The sequence below is a fragment of the Salmo salar genome, chromosome 09, assembly GCF_965601325.2.
Source record: "Salmo salar chromosome 09, fSalSal1, whole genome shotgun sequence".
Classification (NCBI taxonomy): Eukaryota; Metazoa; Chordata; class Actinopteri; order Salmoniformes; family Salmonidae; genus Salmo; species Salmo salar.
In genome coordinates this window covers 146,797,880-146,815,170 of record NC_138299.1, presented here as the reverse complement: position 1 = coordinate 146,815,170, position 17,291 = coordinate 146,797,880, and the positions used below count along the sequence as shown (strand labels likewise).

The following is a 17,291-nucleotide window of genomic DNA, read 5'->3' as shown; positions in this document are numbered from 1 at the left end:
TGCAGACAAACCACACATTCATATGCAAATTAGTCCTTATAAATACCCAGAACAGCTCTTTAGCGCCAGCAGTACGTTTATCGAAGATTGTACAATAATCAAAGGGTGTCTCGCCTGTCGTGTTTAGATTTTCTCTGACCGGATCCGTTTGCCAGCTGCTCTCTTTCACGGATCGGGAAAATAGCAGTTGAATACAAAACTGGGATCTCAGACTGACTGCACCGCTCGGGCTCAAAACCAACATGGCCCCCTCGGCTCTGCATATCAAGAACGGACTTGGCATGGATGAGGATGACTACTACGGGATTAATAAAGGGGATAGAAAGGTAAGGGGCATCTGTGGTTGTTGTGTCGCTGATCCCATTCTATAGAGTAGCCTACCCTAGTAATGCAGTTATTACATTGTTACAACGCACTAACAGGCCCATGTGTCATTGTTACAGGCGAGAAAACCTTTGGTGGAGAAGAAGAGGCGTGCTCGTATCAATGAGAGTTTGCAGGAGCTCCGGACCTTGCTCGCTGACACCGACGTGAGTTTGGCGCACCTCCCCTGCTGTAGACGCACCTGGCGCACCTGTCATACAATAGAAGCGAATGAAATCTAATATTTTTCACTTTGTCTCCCCTCGGTTTCAGTCAAAGGTGGAGAACGCAGAGGTTCTGGAGATGACGGTGAAAAAAGTGGAGCATATTCTCAAGGATCGTCCCCAAGGTAAACTGAGCAATGGCATACACTATTGACCCTTTCATCCACTCATTAGAGTGCATTTAGGCATAGATCAGGTGCTGCTTATCATAACGCCCACCGTGGGAGTGCAACTGAATCTAAGTAGGCCTAATTTCCTTTCTTCCTCAGAGACTGACATCATGAACCGGGAGGCCAGCGAGAGGTTTGCAGCAGGCTACATCCAGTGCATGCATGAGGTCCATATGTTTGTGTCCAACTGTCCCGGGATAGACGCGACGGTGGCGGCCGAGCTACTGAACCACCTGCTGGAGTGTATGCCCTTGAACGAGGATCACTTCCAGGACATGGTTATGGATATAATACCGGACACTTCCAGCAACAACGGCAGCACTTGGCCAGCCGGCGAGGCAGTGTGCGCGGCACTAGCCTCACCCGGATGCAGGAGTATATCCAGCGGCTCTTCCTCGGCCCTCTCCCCCGTCGCCTCCACCACCTCCAGTGAGGACCTGTGCTCTGACCTGTACGAGACAGACAGCGAGCACAACCAGCGCGCTACTGACGCACTGGAGAACCAAGAGGCCCAGAACATGCCCACTATCAGCTACTACAAATCCATGTGGAGGCCCTGGTAGTGGCCCGTACTGGTCAACTGTCTGCCTTTGGGATTTAATAGAATAGTTTGGAGTCTACCTGGCCACAGGTTGTGACATCATCTGTTACATACCTGGAAAGCGCATGCCGCCGGAAATTCACTTCCTGCTATTGCGCAATTGGGAACTGCTCATGTTTGTTTTTGTAAATATCTTAATATGTATAGAAGATTTGCATAAGAAAAAGTTATTGTGATGCCTTGAATAGGTTATAAAAAAATGTTTCCAGTGAAGATTCATACAGAAAAAAGGCCCTTGTTTATTCGCCCTGTAACCTTTAAAAGAAACACGTATATTTCCCCAACCACTTGACGCTGTAACAATGTGTAGAATGTTTTGTCCTTAAAATGTCAATGTGATTAATAAAATAATTTAATGAAAATGACAGTCTTCATGTGTAAAATTTGATTGTTTACACCATTTTACAGAATGACTCAAAAGTAATCAAATTAAAAGGCATTTCAAGCTGAATGACTTGACGTCTGTTTGCATAACATTATAAACGATTGGCAGAGTACCTTAGACTAGGCTATCATGTCATACTCACGGTGGAGTATGAGCACGTTCAACCTCCTTTGCTCATCGATTTGCTTAGACAGACATGTTTCAATCACAATTACAGTAGACCGACTGTGCCCTAATGAGTGCCAATGATAAAGATTAAAGTCCACTGGGGGAAAAAACACTGAACTAGCTGGGTGATTTTGCAACTACAGGCACTTTTGGCATTTCTTATTAAAAAAACAAAGAACGTTTCCTGAAAAATACTTTCATCACGGATGTTAATTTCTTGTCAAATACACATGAATAGATTCACAGACTGTTGTCATCTTTTGATGAAGGAATGAATGGCTAACGAGTCGGATTAGCGTTGAGCAGCCACAGGGGTTTGTAGCTGGTCAAACCTGGGCCACACATTTGGCGAGGTGGAACAACGGTCATGGAAGCAGAGGACGCAATGATCAAAGCTTTGGATCGGCAGGCTACCATTTGACAGAATGGCGACAAAGCCAGCGAGTTGAGAGATAGTGACACAGACACAGCTGTAGCCTATAGCTTTGATTCGTCTTTGCACCTGTCAAAGGACATTTCGGAGTGAGAGAAATGTAGACCTAAAGATTCAAGAGTAGGAAAACACATATTTATCACTTAGGCTAATACAAAACGACTTATATCGTTTTTTAAAAGACCAATTCATAGATTTTTGTCATGATGACGTCTGTATCATGAGCCAATTTCCCTATTAGTTTTTCAAAGCCTGTTGCTGCTTGGTAAACCCATAGTTCAAAATGTGCATAAAGCAGTCTGTTGCACCATTACAGGGAGCCCGGGTCTGTTTCCCATCTTTATCATAATGGCGCATAATCACCATTAATCTAAGGTGACATATGACATGTTGGTGATATTACCAAATTAGTTTTCGAGTCCCGTGAATGATAAAGGCAAATTAACAATTGCACAGCATCCTAACGCATCAGCTGCGGATTCGTGATGGTGAATTTCAATTCCGGGGTTAAAGGTTAGTGACCGGTGCCAGTTGGCATGAGGCATTCAAACGTGGATGGGAGCATATGGTTCTGAAACGGATCCCCTGGGACTCCCATTCCATCCTTGGATGAGTCTCTCCTCTCAACTGTCTTTGACTCTAAAGAATAATCACTGATCTAACAACAGAAGCTTCGGCCTAGCCCTTCACCGCTCTGACAGTTTCTTGAGCTTTCCCCGCTGTGTTTGATGCTTTCACGCACGACACTCATACAAAGATAACCCTCCCAGAGAAGACACTGAGTCAGGGAAGTCAATATCCCAATAGGCCTATATTACCTGCTGCTTTTGAACAATAGTCAAAATCTTCCATCTGGGTTTTTACCTTCTTCATCAGGTTCCAGCCTTAGAATGCAGGGTGAAAACCCCATGGACCACCATCCCGACAAAACAAACCCTTACCTGTCCAGATCAACATGGGGGAGGAAACATTAACATTTTAATGCACCTAAAAAACGCAATGAACTGTGCTAAAATATCAGGTTCTCAAAATGGCAATGAGACAAATATACACTGACATATACCATGAGACAAATATACACTGACATATACCATGAGACAAATATACACTGACATATACCATGAGACACATATACACTGACATATACCATGAGACAAATATACACTGACATATACCATGAGACAAATATACACTGACATATACCATGAGACAAATATACACTAACATATACCATGAGACAAATATACACTGACATATACCATGAGACAAATATACACTGACATATACCATGAGACAAATATACACTGACATATACCATGAGACAAATATGCACTGACATATACCATGAGACAAATATACACTGACATATGCCATGAGACACATATACACTGACATATACCATGAGACACATATACACTGACATATGCCATGAGACACATATACACTGACAACTCAACAGCCTTTGATTCTCAAATGACTGCCTCACCTGGTTCACTAACTACTTATCAGATAGAGTTCAGTGTGTCAAATCGGAGTACCTGTTGTCCGGACCTCTGGCGGTCTCTATGGGGGTGCCACAGGGTTCAATTCTCGGGCCGGCTCTTTTCTCTGTATATATCAATGATGTCGCTCTTGCTGCGGGTGATTCTTTGATCCACCTCCACGCAGACGACACCATTCTGTATACTTCTGGCCCTTCTTTGGACACTGTGTTAACAAACCTCCAGACAAGCTTCAACGCCATACAACTCTCCTTCCGTGGCCTCCAACTGCTCTTAAATGCTAGTAAAACAAAATGCATGCTCTTCAACCGATCACTGCCCGCCCGCCCGACTAGCATCACTACTCTGGACTGTTCTGACTTAGAATATGTGGACAACTATAAATACCTAGTTGTCTGGCTAGACTGTAAACTCTCCTTCCAGACTCGCATTAAGCATCTCCAATCCAAAGTTAAATCTAGAATCGGCTTCCTATTTCGCAACAAAGCATCCGTCACTCATGATGCCAAACATACCCTCTTAAAACTGACTATCCTACCGATCCTTGAATTCGGCGATGTAATTTACAAAATAGCCTCCAACACTCTAATAGCCTCCAACCTCCAACTACTGCATATTGGATGCAGTCTATCACAGTGCCATCTGTTTTGTCACCAAAGCCCCATATACTGCCCAGCACTGCGACCGGCTGGGCCTCGCTACATATTCGTCGCCAAACCCACTGGCTCCAGGCCATCTACAAGTCTTTGCTAGGTAAAGCTCCGCCTTATCTTAGCTTACTGGTCACCATAGCAACACCCACCTGTAGCACGCGCTCCAGCAGGTATATTTAACCGGTCATCCCCAAAGCTAACACCTTTAGTCGCCTTTCCTTCCAGTTCTATGCTCCCAATGACTGGAACGAATTGCAAAAATCACTGAAGTTGGAGACTTATATCTCCCTCACTAACTTCAAGCGTTGCTTACCGATTGCTGCAGCTGTACACAGCCCATCTGTAATTAGCACATCCAACCAGCTACTTACCTCATCCTTGCTGTCTCCAGTCCACCTGGCCGTGCTGCTGATCCAGTTTCAACTGTTCTGCCTGCGGCTATGGAACCCTGACCTGCTCACAGGACGTGCTACCTGTCCCAGACCTGCTGTTTTAAGCTCTCTAGAGACAGCAAGAGTGGTAGAGATACTCTGATTGATCGGCTATGAAAAGCCAACTGACATTTTCTCCTGAGGTGCTAACCTGTTGCACCCTCGACAACCACTGAGATTATTATTATTTGACCCTGCTGGTCATCTATGAACATTTGAACATCTTGGCCATGTTCTGTTATAATCTCCACCCAGCACAGCCAGAAGAGGACTGGCCTCGCCTCAAAGCCTGGTTCCTCTCTAGGTTTCTTCCTAGGTTCTGGCCTTTCTAGGGAGTTTTTCCTAGCCACCGTGCTTCTACATCTGCATTGCTTGCTGTTTGGGGTTTTAGGCTGTGTTTCTGTACAGCACTTTGTGACATCAGCTGATGTAAGTAGGGCTTTATAACTACATTTGATTGATTGATTGATCCTCATATTTGTTTTCTGCTCTTTTGCACACCAGTATTTTTACTTGCACATCGTCATCTCCACATATCATTCCAGTGTAAATTGCTAAATTGTAATTATTTCGCCATTATTGGCATATTTATTGCCTTACCTTCTTACTTAATTTGCTCACACTGTATACATATTTTTCTATTGTGTTATTGACTTAAAAAAATGTTTTTAAACGGTTACGACGGTTATTACATTTTTCTGTCGGTCTTCATCCATAATGGTTGGTTACATGGTAATTGTCCCAGCCCTAGGCACACGACTGGTTTGAGTCAGCCCCAGCGTGAGTGAGTGTACTGTATGTCTCCACACTTTGTGAAGGTCCACTGTCAGTGGCTAAATATCGCCCTCTGCTGCTCAGAGTGTGTCATCTGTTACAAGTCAAAGTCTGGGTCGGGGTGGGGGGTGGAGGACTCCTCTGTCTGGGTGGTGGGGGGCTGTCCCCCTTCTCTTCCTCCATGTTAGAAAGGTCCTCCTCGATAGGGGCTGAGGCCGAGTCCTCACAGTGCAAACACTCCTGATGAAATACAAGGATACGTGTAGGTACCCACATGAAGACATAGACTCATCTCTGTGTGTGTGTGTGTGTGTATACATGTGCATGTGTGTTTGAGTGTGAGAGGTGTGTGTGTGTGAAGCCTGACGTTTGATGTACCTTGACGGTGATGGCCTTGGGCAGACCCCCCCCCCCTCACCCAGGGCTGTTCCTTCACTAGCTCCCTCTGCTGGAAGGAGGAGAAATGCGGCTGATTCTTCTGCATCAGTGTCAGCCTCTGCTGGTCCTCCCTCAACACCTTCTGGATGTCCCTGTACACACCAGGACACAGAGAGAGATAGCTCTATTATAAATGATTAACAACAGTGCTTCTCATCTACTCTTCATAGTGTTACCATCATGGCTTTCTTAATTAGCTAATAGCCAATTACTAAGTATGATCATAATTCCTATTTCATTACTTGTTATTATTATCAGCAAACTCTAAAGATAGTGTAGGTCAGTAGAAATCAATGTCTCTATAGTTTGGGTCAACATTCTGTTAGTATGGCTTGAATAGAACCATAATGGTGAAATATTGTTGTCACAGGCTACTAACAAAAACGGAGGTAATTATAAGCAAAGAGCAAGTAAACATCCACTTCCTTTCAGCCTTTGATAATGTTTTCAAGCAAGATTCAATAGGAACAGTAATAAAATACCAATAATAAACCAGGTCATAAGAAAAATATCCCCACAATGACCCCCTTCTGCTATTGGTCGGTGGTCCTGTCAATCACTCACTGTTAGGGCATCTGATAGGTCATCATGATGTTCTCGTCGGCGTTGGCCATGAGCAGCCAGAGGGGTTCCTGGTGGACATACTCGATTAAGTGTTCTCCATCCCCCTCCCCTGGCCTTGACTATGGACTTGGCTCTGTCCAGCCTTAGATTCAGCCTCCACCCTCTCTCTGGCCTTAGCCTTGACCTTGGCCTTCGGGTCATTCTCCAGGGAGTCCACACTGCCAAAGTACTTGCAGGTGTCATTGCCTCCTAAAGACAAGAGGAATATTTAAAGGCATGAGCCTTGAGACAGAGGGATAATGTGAGGTAATGTGAGGTTGAGAGTTTGAGAGAGACACAGTGTTGCAGTTTGGTTGGGCAAGGTGAAGTACAGATGACTGCTGTGTTTGTGCTGACCTTTCCTCCTACCAGAGGCACTGCTGGATGTTCCCCTGTCATTGGACCCGGAACCAGAGCAGGACCAAGATCTACACCCAGATCCAGAACCGGAGCCAGACACAGAGGATGAGTTGGTCTCATTATGCAGCAGGATGTCCAGCAGGTCACAGGAAGAGTCCTCACAGTGCAAACACTACAGTACAGTGCTGCTGTACAATGCTACTGTACTGCTCCCTGGAGCTCCACTAGGGGGTGCCATGTTGTCCTCTAGCTGCAGCAGGTTGAGCTGCAGGGGCGAGCTGCAGCGAGACAAACAGTGGGGGGAACACAGCCAGCACCTGTCCAGTGGAGGAAGGGGTGGAGGAGAGGGACACTGCCCCCTCTCCGGTCTCAATAGCCAGGGCTTTGGGGGCCTCGGAAGGCAGGCCGAAGGGGAAGGCTTGGGTGGGGTAGGAAGCATGGGGGACAAACTGAGCCTGCACTGGGAAGGAGGGCTGGGATGGGAAGGCCTGCTGGGTAGTGTAGATCGTCTGTGCTGGGAAAGGCAGCTGGATAGAGTAGGCGGTTTGGAAGGGCTGCTGGGTAGTGTAGATCGTCTGTGCTGGGAAAGGCAGCTGGATAGAGTAGGCGGTTTGGAAGGGCTGCTGGGTAGTGTAAGCCATCTGAGGGGCTTGGAAGACCTGCTGGAGGTTAAAGGTATTCTGAGTGGGAATTCTGGGGGATGGATGCTGGTAGGTGTAGGCTAGTTGGGGCTGGTATGGGGGCTGCTCAGGAACGAAGGAAAGTGTAGGTGCTGCAGCCATTTCACCAATCTGTCCCAGCTGTCCTATTTCACCCATCTTTGGTCGCCTTTACTTCCAGTTCTCTGCTGCCAATGACTGGAATGAATTGCAAAAATCACAGAAGCTGGAGTCTTATATCTACCTCACTAACTTTAAACATCAGCTGTCAGAGCAGCTTACCGATCACTGTACCTGTACATAGCCAATCTGTAAATAGCACACCCAACTACCTCATCCCCATATTGTTACTTATCCTCTTGCTCTTTTGCACCCCAGTATCTCAACTTGCACATCATCATCTACACATCTATCACTCCAGTGTTAATGCTAAATTGTAATTATTTCGCCTCCATGGCCTATTTATTGCCTTACCTCCCTACTCTTCTACGTTTGCACAAACTGTACATATATTTTTCTATTGTGTTATTGACTGTACGTTTGTTTATTCCATGTGTAACTCTATGTTGTTGTTTGTGTCGCACTGCTTTGCTTTATCTTGGCCAGCTCACAGTTGTAAATGAGAACTTGTTCTCAACTGGCCTACCTGGTTAAATAAAGGTGAAAAAAAATCCCTGGGGCTAAGCTTCTTGCCATCCAGGACCTCTATACCAGGCGGTGTCAGAGGAAGGCCCTAAAAATTGCTAGAACAGCCACCCTAGTCATAGACTGTTCTTTCTGCTACCGCATGGCAAATGGTACCAGAGCGCCAAGTCTATGTCCAAGAGGCTCCTCAACAGCTTCTACACCCAAGTCATAAGACTCCTGAACATCTAACCAAATGGCTACCTAGACTATTTGAATTGCCTGCCCCCCCCCCCCCCCCCCCCCCCCCCATTTTTACACTGCTGCTAGTCTCTGTTATTATCTATAGTCACTTCTGATGAGTCCAAATTTGAGACCGCCGTGTCTTTGTGAGATGCAGAGTAGGTGAACGGATGATCTCTGCATGTGTAGTTCCCACCGTGAAGCATGCATGGAGAATGCAGTGTAGGAGGAGAACTGGTACTTCCTCTCCACCGTGACGGGGGTGATACAGCTCTCCAGATACCTGATGAAACTGTCCAGACAGCTGATCTGCTGGTAGGAGTAGACAGTCTGGTCGTTACAGGTGAGCTCCTCCACACTGGCAGCAGCAGTAGCAGTACTGTCCTTGACAAGCAGAGGGGGCACCACTGAGTCCTTCAGAAACGCCACAGGACTCTTATGCTCCCAACACACACACACACACACACACACACACACACACACACACACACGCACACGCACACGCACACACACACACACACACACACACACACACACACACACACACACACACACACACACACACACACACACGCACCACTTACTGTCTGTGGTTTTCCTGGATTCAGGTTTGGAGGAAGAGGGAGAGGGAGAGAGAGAGGGAGAAAGAAAGTAGACCTGCTGGTCCTGACTCTTCAACATGTGGTCCCTTTTACAGATCTCCTGGAATGTCCTCTGTAAGACACAGAGCGAGAGAGTGAGAGAGAGAGAGAGAGAGATGGTGTGAGTGGGGAAGAGAGACAGAGCAAGTGATCTAGCCGAGAAAATAAAAAGACAATGATTTAGAATACTGAAGACAACCAGAAGAAATGTAGAGAGTGGTACCAACTCACCGGCTTGGATTTGCCTGGTTCATTAACCACATTCCTGTTCTCAATGGTTTTCCCATTCCCGTGGGAACCGTTGCTGCCATGGCTACCGTAACCACTGGAGCCCATGTTTGTGGACCGGCTGTAGGAGGACAAGAGAGTGTTGTTATAGAAACACACAGATGTGATTTTATTACGATCTCTTTTAGTCCTAATTTGGACTAATCTTCCAAGAGTCCTTAAACATTAAAGTACCGTTTATAATACGATCACATTTTAACATATAACACACTGTTACTAACAGACATAATACAATGACATATTGACCAGATAAATACTCTAACAGTCTGAAAAGACAGATTGATTCCTTCATCTACCATAGTCTCGCACAACCTTCCAATTTATTATATTTAAATGGTTCTAAATTATTGCTTGAATTTACACTACCTTTCAAAAGTTTGGGGTCACTTAGAAATATCCTTGTTTTTGAAAGAAAAGCACATTTTCTGTCCACTAAAATAATATCAAATTGATCAAAAATATAGTGTCGACATTGTTAATGTTGTAAATGACTATTGTAGCTGGAAACCGCAGATATTTTATGGAATTTCTACATAGGCGTACAGAGGCCCATTATCAGCAACCATCACTCCTGTGTTCCAATGGAACGTTGTGTTAGCTAATCCAAGTTTATCATTTTAAAAAGGCTAATTGATCATTAGAAAACCCTTTTGCAATTATGCTAGCACTGCTGAAAACAGTTGTTCTGATTAAAGAAGCAATAAAACTGGCCTTCTTTAGACTAGTTGAGTATCTGGAGCATCAGCATTTGTGGGTTCGATTACGGGCTCGAAATGGCCAGAAACAAAGAACTTCCTTCTGAAACTTGTCAGTCTATACTTGTTCTGAGAATGAAGGCTAGTCCATGCGAGAAATTGCCAAGAAACTAAAGATCTGGTACAACGCTGTGTACTACTCCCTTTACAGAACAGCGCAAACTGGCTCTAACCAGAACAGAAAGAGGAGTGGGAGGCCCCGGTGCACAACTGAGCAAGAGGACGAGTACATTAGAGTGCCTAGTTGACGTTGAGACCGGTGTCTTGTTGATTGATGGTGTTCAAAAGAAGTTTGTTCTAGCAAACCCACTCCCTGATATTTCCCAGATCTACTTCTAGAGCTTGCTGTACCTGTTGAACCGATTGTCTTGCTGTATAAATTGTAGTATCATCTGCAAATATAGTAGCTTGAGTTAAGGCATAAGGAAGGTCATTGGTATATATTAAGTAAAGAAGTGGCTGCCATGAAGTATTCTACAGTTTAAAGCATGACTGTTTCTTGTCAGTTAAATATGATAACCCAATTCAATGTTGCCTCCTTAAACCCATAATGCAATCATTTTGTCAAAATTACTTCATGATCCACTTATCAAATGCTGCACTAAAATAAAAAAAAATAGTACACCCACAAACCTGTCTTTATCCATAGCATTGAGCCTCTGGTCAGTCATGTCAACCAATGCAGTGGTAGTGGAATGCTTTTTGCGATAAGCATGCTGATTGGCTGTAATCAGGTCATTCTTTTCCATGTACTCCCATATTTGTCTATTTACAATAATGAATAGAGCGCCGCCGCTGGGTGAGCATTTTCTTGTTTGCTTATGGTGGAATACAGCTCATTCAATGCTGTCTCAGTGCTAGCCTCAGTCTGTGGTGGTATGTAAACAGCTATGGAAAATACAGATGAAAACTCTCTAGGTAGATAGTGTGGTCTACAGCTTATCATGAGATACTCTACCTCAGGTGAGCAATAGCTAGAGACTTCCTTAGATATCGTGCACAAACTGTTATTTACAAAAATACATAGTCCACCACCCCTTGTCTTACCAGACGCCACTGTTCTACCCTGTTGGTACAGCGTATAACCAGCCAGATGTATGTTGATAGTGTCATCGTTTAGCCACAACTCCGTGAAGCATAAGATATTACAGTTTTGAATGACCCGTTGGTAGTTTAATCTACCGTGTAGGTCATCGATTTATTCTCCAAAGATTGCACGTTTGCTAGCAGAATGGAAGGAAGTGGAGGTTTATTCAATCGCCTACAAATTCTCAGAAGGCAGCCCGCCCTCTGGCCCCTTTTTCTCTGCCTCCTCTTCACGCAAATCACAGGAATCTGTGCCTGTTCCCGAGAAAGCAGTATATCATTTGCGTCGGGTTCTTCAGACTCTTTAAGGGGAAAAAAGGATTCTGCTTGTCCGTGGTGGGTAATCGCAGTCCTGATGTCCAGAAGTTATTTTCAGTCATAAGAGACGGTAGTGGCAACATTATGTACAAAATAAGTTACAAACAAACAAACAAACACAATCGGTTGGGGACACGTAAACATCAGCCTTCTTCTCTGGCACCATTTTTTCTTGAGCCTTGCACATAAACAGATGAGGTGTTGTGTATAAATGTTAATGACCTCACCTCTCATCTATGTCCTGGAACACACAGCTGGGTGTGTGTGTCGTGGTGAAGATGCAGTTGTCAGAAGGGATCCTGGGGGCTGGGAAGGAAAACAGAAACAGTTAGAAATTATGTGAAAAAGACAGATTGTGTTGAGTGTGTGTGTGTTAGGCTGTGAATGGGCATTAGGCTTGAATGTATGTGTGCATTCTAGTGTGTGTATGAGACTCACTGTTCGATAGTGCTGAGAGAGACATTGAGATCACAGAGAGACTGATGGCTGTGTGTGTCTTACCATCGTAGCCCGACTGTACCCTCTCAGCCAGTAGCAGCCAGCAGGACTGTTCCTCAGCCAACTCAGCAACCTGGACCTTCGTCAGGTAGGTGGTCATACGGAACAGGAAGTACTGCAGGCTCCCTCCTCTCCCACATCCACCACTATGCACCACACACACAGAGCATGGAGTCACAACATACATACATACCAACGCTACCTCCCCTGTTCAACACTAAATTGCTTCTTTACATCATACAGAGCTCCTTAGTAGAGTCACTAACCACTAGGTGGTGATAAAAGACCAAAGCTGACTCCCTCATCCCATCCCTCCTCTCTCCCTACCACTCTAATCCTCCCCCTTGTGATCGATGGTTTCCTGCTCAACTGATGCGGCAGAAGGAGGATTTCTACAGCCTGCACTCCGTGGGAGAGGATTCTGAGAGAGAGAGAGCGAGAGAGAGTTATATATACAGTGCCTTGCGAAAGTATTCGGCCCCCTTGAACTTTTCGACCTTTTGCCACATTTCAGGCTTCAAACATAAAGATATAAAACTGTAATTTATTGTGAAGAATCAACAACAAGTGGGACACAATTATGAAGTGGAACGAAATTTATTGGATATTTCAAAGTTTTTTAACAAATAAAAAACTGAAAAATTGGCCGTACAAAATTATTCAGCCCCTTTACTGTCAGTGCAGCAAACTCTCTCCAGAAGTTCAGTGAGGATCTCTGAATGATCCAATGTTGACCTAAATGACTAATGATGATAAATAGAATACACCTGTGTGTAAAGTCTCCGTATAAATGCACCTGCTCTGTGATAGTCTCAGAGGTCCGTTTAAAGCGCAGAGAGCATCATGAAGAACAAGGAACACACCAGGCAGGTCCGAGATACTGTTGTGGAGAAGTTTAAAGCCGGATTTGGATACAAAAAGATTTCCCAAGCTTTAAACATCCCAAGGAGCACTGTGCAAGCGATAATATTGAAATGGAAGGAGTATCAAACCACTGCAAATCTAAAAAGACCCGGCCGTCCCTCTAAACTTTCAGCTCATACAAGGAGAAGACTGATCAGAGATGCAGCCAAGAGGCCCATGATCACTCTGGATGAACTGCAGAGATCTACAGCTGAGGTGGGAGACTCTGTCCATAGGACAACAATCAGTCGTATACTGCACAAATCTGGCCTTTATGGAAGAGTGGCAAGAAGAAAGCCATTTCTTAAAGATATCCATAAAAAATGTCGTTTAAAGTTTGCCACTAGCCACCTGGGAGACACACCAAACATGTGGAAGAAGGTGCTCTGGTCAGATGAAACCAAAATCGAACTTTTTGGCAACAATGCAAAACGTTATGTTTGGCGTAAAAGCAACACAGCTCATCACCCTGAACACACCATCCCCACTGTCAAACATGGTGGTGGCAGCATCATGGTTTGGGCCTGCTTTTCTTCAGCAGGGGCAGGGAAGATAGTTAAAATTGATGGGAAGATGGATGGAGCCAAATACAGGACCATTCTGGAAGAAAACCTGATGGAGTCTGCAAAAGACCTGAGACTGGGACGGAGATTTGTCTTCCAACAAGACAATGATCCAAAACATAAAGCAAAATCTACAATGGAATGGTTCACAAATAAACATATCCAGGTGTTAGAATGGCCAAGTCAAAGTCCAGACCTGATTCCAATCGAGAATCTGTGGAAAGAACTGAAAACTGCTGTTCACAAACGCTCTCCATCCAACCTCACTGAGCTCGAGCTGTTTTGCAAGGAGGAATGGGCAAAAATGTCAGTGTCTCGATGTGCAAAACTGATAGAGACATACCCCAAGCGACATACAGCTGTAATCGCAGCAAAAGGTGGCGCTACAAAGTATTAACTTAAGGGGGCTGAATAATTTTGCACGCCCAATTTTTCAGTTTTTTATTTGTTAAAAAAGTTTGAAATATCCAATAAATTTCGTTCCACTTCATGATTGTGTCCCACTTGTTGTTGATTCTTCACAAAAAAATACAGTTTTATATCTTTATATTTGAAGCCTGAAATGTGGCAAAAGGTCGAAAAGTTCAAGGGGGCCGAATACTTTCGCAAGGCACTGTATATATCCAAGCAGCCAGATTAATCCAGTTGAGTCTACTTCCAACAGCCTACCTGCTGCTCATCAATATCCACTGGATATGCCTGCAGACGTGCTTCATCATGCGTATACATAGGTACTGTAGTAACAGCTTGTATCGTTGAGTGCATAGAAGGGAAGAGATACGTCTGTGTGTGTAGAAGGGTCATAGGTAGCTGTTCCAGTGCACATGCTCCAGGAGGGCAGATGGTAGGGTGTGGTGAAGCTGTAGAACACATTGACATCCTGAGGGGTCAGGAACTCTACAAACTTAGCGTTGGTGAACTGCTCCCGATTGCAGTGCAAGATGGTCGCCGCCTGGTCCGAGATGTACACTATCTTCTCTGTGATGAGAGAGACAGCCACAGCAAAAACATAATAAATATAAATAAATACAAATATCCTGAACCTGGTTATAACATTGCATTAATTGTACTGTAATTGTAGAAATGTGCTATTTGCAAAAAAACATAAAAACAAATAAACCCCCCAAAAAGATAAATCGGTCTGTTTCAGAATGATCTGAACCTTTGCTGATTTGGTGGTCATTATCAGAAAAGTCAAGGGTACTCCTCTGTCTGTATCTGAAATAGACGCACTGTCTGTTTGTCTGTCTGTCTGTCTGTCTGTCTGTCTGTCTGTCTGTCTGTCTGTCTGTCTGTCTGTGTAAGAACACATTATGTTCCCTCACTAAAGTGCTCTTCAACCTGTACAGACTACAGGAGATGGATTATTTTGTGGAGTTTCAAGTGTTCTATGGAACCAGTAAGGGAAAGTAAAGACATTTTGGCTGGCAACAACACACTTTTCCCTGAGAGAAGAGACTTCACTGGGACTAATGTGCCATAGTCATTGATTAAAAAAAACAGTACAATTTGTTCTTTGTTGAAATGTGTTGCAGGCAGCATATCCCACATGGGTTGGCAAAGGAACGTAATACACTTTTTCATTTGGTTGTGTGCAGTGGTGTAAAGTACTTTAAAGTAGTAAAAATACAAACACTGGGCCAGTAAGCAGTAACTGAAATGTCGCTGGTTCGAATCCCTGAGCCAACTAGGTGACAACTCTGTCGATGTGCCCTGGAGCAATGCACTTAACCCTACTTGCTCTGGATAAGAGCTTCTGCTAAATTACATAAATGTAAAATGTTAACCTCAGACCTTATTTTCTACGTTTATCCTAAAACCTATTCCTTCCATATCCATTTTCTCCCATATGAATGGCCGAACCAACCAGATGTAACTAATTTCTGCTTCCTGTTCACCCAGAGAGGGGCGTCAACCTCCCGTACTATGTGGTCACTTCCTGAACCCTTTCTGTTCTATCAGACCATCTCCACAGACCATCTTTGCATTTGATGAATCAATGACCCAACCAGCTCAGTGAGAGGTACCTGGTAAACCACCTCTGTTTGCTCCACTGCCAGATGTTCTGTGATAAAGTTACAGCATCATCATCATCATCGTCGCCATGGATACAGGCGCCAGAGAGAGGTGTTTACACAGCAGACGACATTCCATCTTTTCAGTTCAATAAGCCAACGATGGAGAAACCACAGTTCCATCTGTTAATCTAGTTGTATCTGCAAAATTGGCTGTTGTATAACAAATTGTAGCATGAACCAATCACATTAGAGCCCTGTGAGATGTGCCTATAATAGGATGTACCTCCATGACCAGCCAGGGGACACAGCTACCTGTACAATTGTCTGTTGCATAAGACCAATCACATAAGACCTCTGTGAAATCACAGGTACCACCATGAACAGCCATGGGACACAGCTAAAGCCTGGGTGTGATGGACATGTCATCTATGTACTTAAAAAGCGAATGGAGGACGCTTTTCCCCGTGGTTTATTTTCAAGCCAGCCAGGTAAGTTATACTCCTGTTGTAAAGATAAGCAATGTGCTTAATATTAGAAAAATGTAGAAATAAATATAGTCGGCCTAGCCTATAGAAAGCTGATGGGATCCTCCTTTTTTAATAGAGGCCATCACTCTGTTTTCTCATGAAATTGCATAGCCTATAGAAATGTTAAGCAACATGAGCTCATGGGCTCTCATGAAGTGTTTGATTCGATTTTTGATTACATTTGCATTGATGTCAGAGAGATTAGAAGGCCAATAGAGTGCTGAGTACCAGGAAGTTAACAAGTTTGGTAGGTTACTAATGACCATCAGCAGCATCAGAGCTTGGAGAATCCTACTGTAATTACCTTGACTAAACTTTGACTGCCTTCATAACTTGTTACCGCCGGTGTGGCGGTAATACAGTCACTGCAAAAGCCCTGCCCCTGGGTCAGCAGGTTCAGGAACATGATCCTCTCCTGAGATACTATCAAATCAAAGTTTATTGGTTGCACACAAAGTTTTGCAATTGTTATCGCAGGTGCAGTGAAATGGTTACACAAGATATTCTCTATGGAGCCAAACAGAGACACTCTCTTAGGCGTGATTCATCCATAAACTAACAGCTACTGTAGCAACAGCTTTAGCCGCAAACCAGAGCTGTGATCAGGAGAATCAGTCAGAAAGGTATTAAAATGGCCCTGATCAGGAAAACTCAATACACACACAAAGACTTCTTCAGTCGAAGCCTCAGTCTACCCTTGAAGGCCAGGCCATTGACTAGTCTAAGATGACATACTGTATGATTATTCAATGTTGTTTGTTTTGTTACCATTTCCTGCCCTTTCCAACCGGACTAAGTCTGAGACTGGTTCGATCTAGCTCAACCATTTCTAAAGAGAGGTCCTAAAAGGTGAGACAGCTATCCTGTTACATACACACTAACACACACACACACACACACACACACACACACACACACACACACACACACACACACACACACACACACACACACACACACACACACACACACACACACACACACCCATTTCCAAGATTTTATTTGAATGTGAAATATGACAGAGTTGCATGAAGAGAATTCTGGTCTGACATTCAGTTAAATT

The 17,291-nt window shown here is 44.3% G+C and overlaps 1 protein-coding gene and 1 pseudogene across 1 annotated transcript; one reads left to right on the top strand and one right to left on the bottom strand.

Moving 5' to 3' along the window:
* Positions 1-1,720, top strand: LOC106613171 (transcription cofactor HES-6). The gene is made up of 4 exons (XM_014215164.3): positions 1-326; positions 444-530; positions 637-712; positions 857-1,720. The coding sequence occupies exons 1-4, from the start codon at positions 243-245 to the stop codon at positions 1,318-1,320; spliced, it is 711 nt and encodes a 236-aa protein (XP_014070639.1). The 5' UTR covers positions 1-242; the 3' UTR covers positions 1,321-1,720.
* A 4,074-nt stretch (positions 1,721-5,794) lies between these two features.
* On the bottom strand, positions 5,795-15,789 carry LOC106613160 (period circadian protein homolog 2-like; annotated as a pseudogene).
* Positions 15,790-17,291: the final 1,502 nt, after the last annotated feature.

Bases quoted from the DNA above. Each gene is read 5' to 3' on its own strand.
- LOC106613171 (XM_014215164.3), top strand. From the start codon at position 243: ATGGCCCCCTCGGCTCTGCATATCAAGAACGGACTTGGCATGGATGAG. The intron at 531-636 runs GTGAGTTTGGCG...CCTCGGTTTCAG, and splicing joins CCTTGCTCGCTGACACCGAC to TCAAAGGTGGAGAACGCAGA. The intron at 713-856 runs GTAAACTGAGCA...TTTCTTCCTCAG, and splicing joins TCTCAAGGATCGTCCCCAAG to AGACTGACATCATGAACCGG.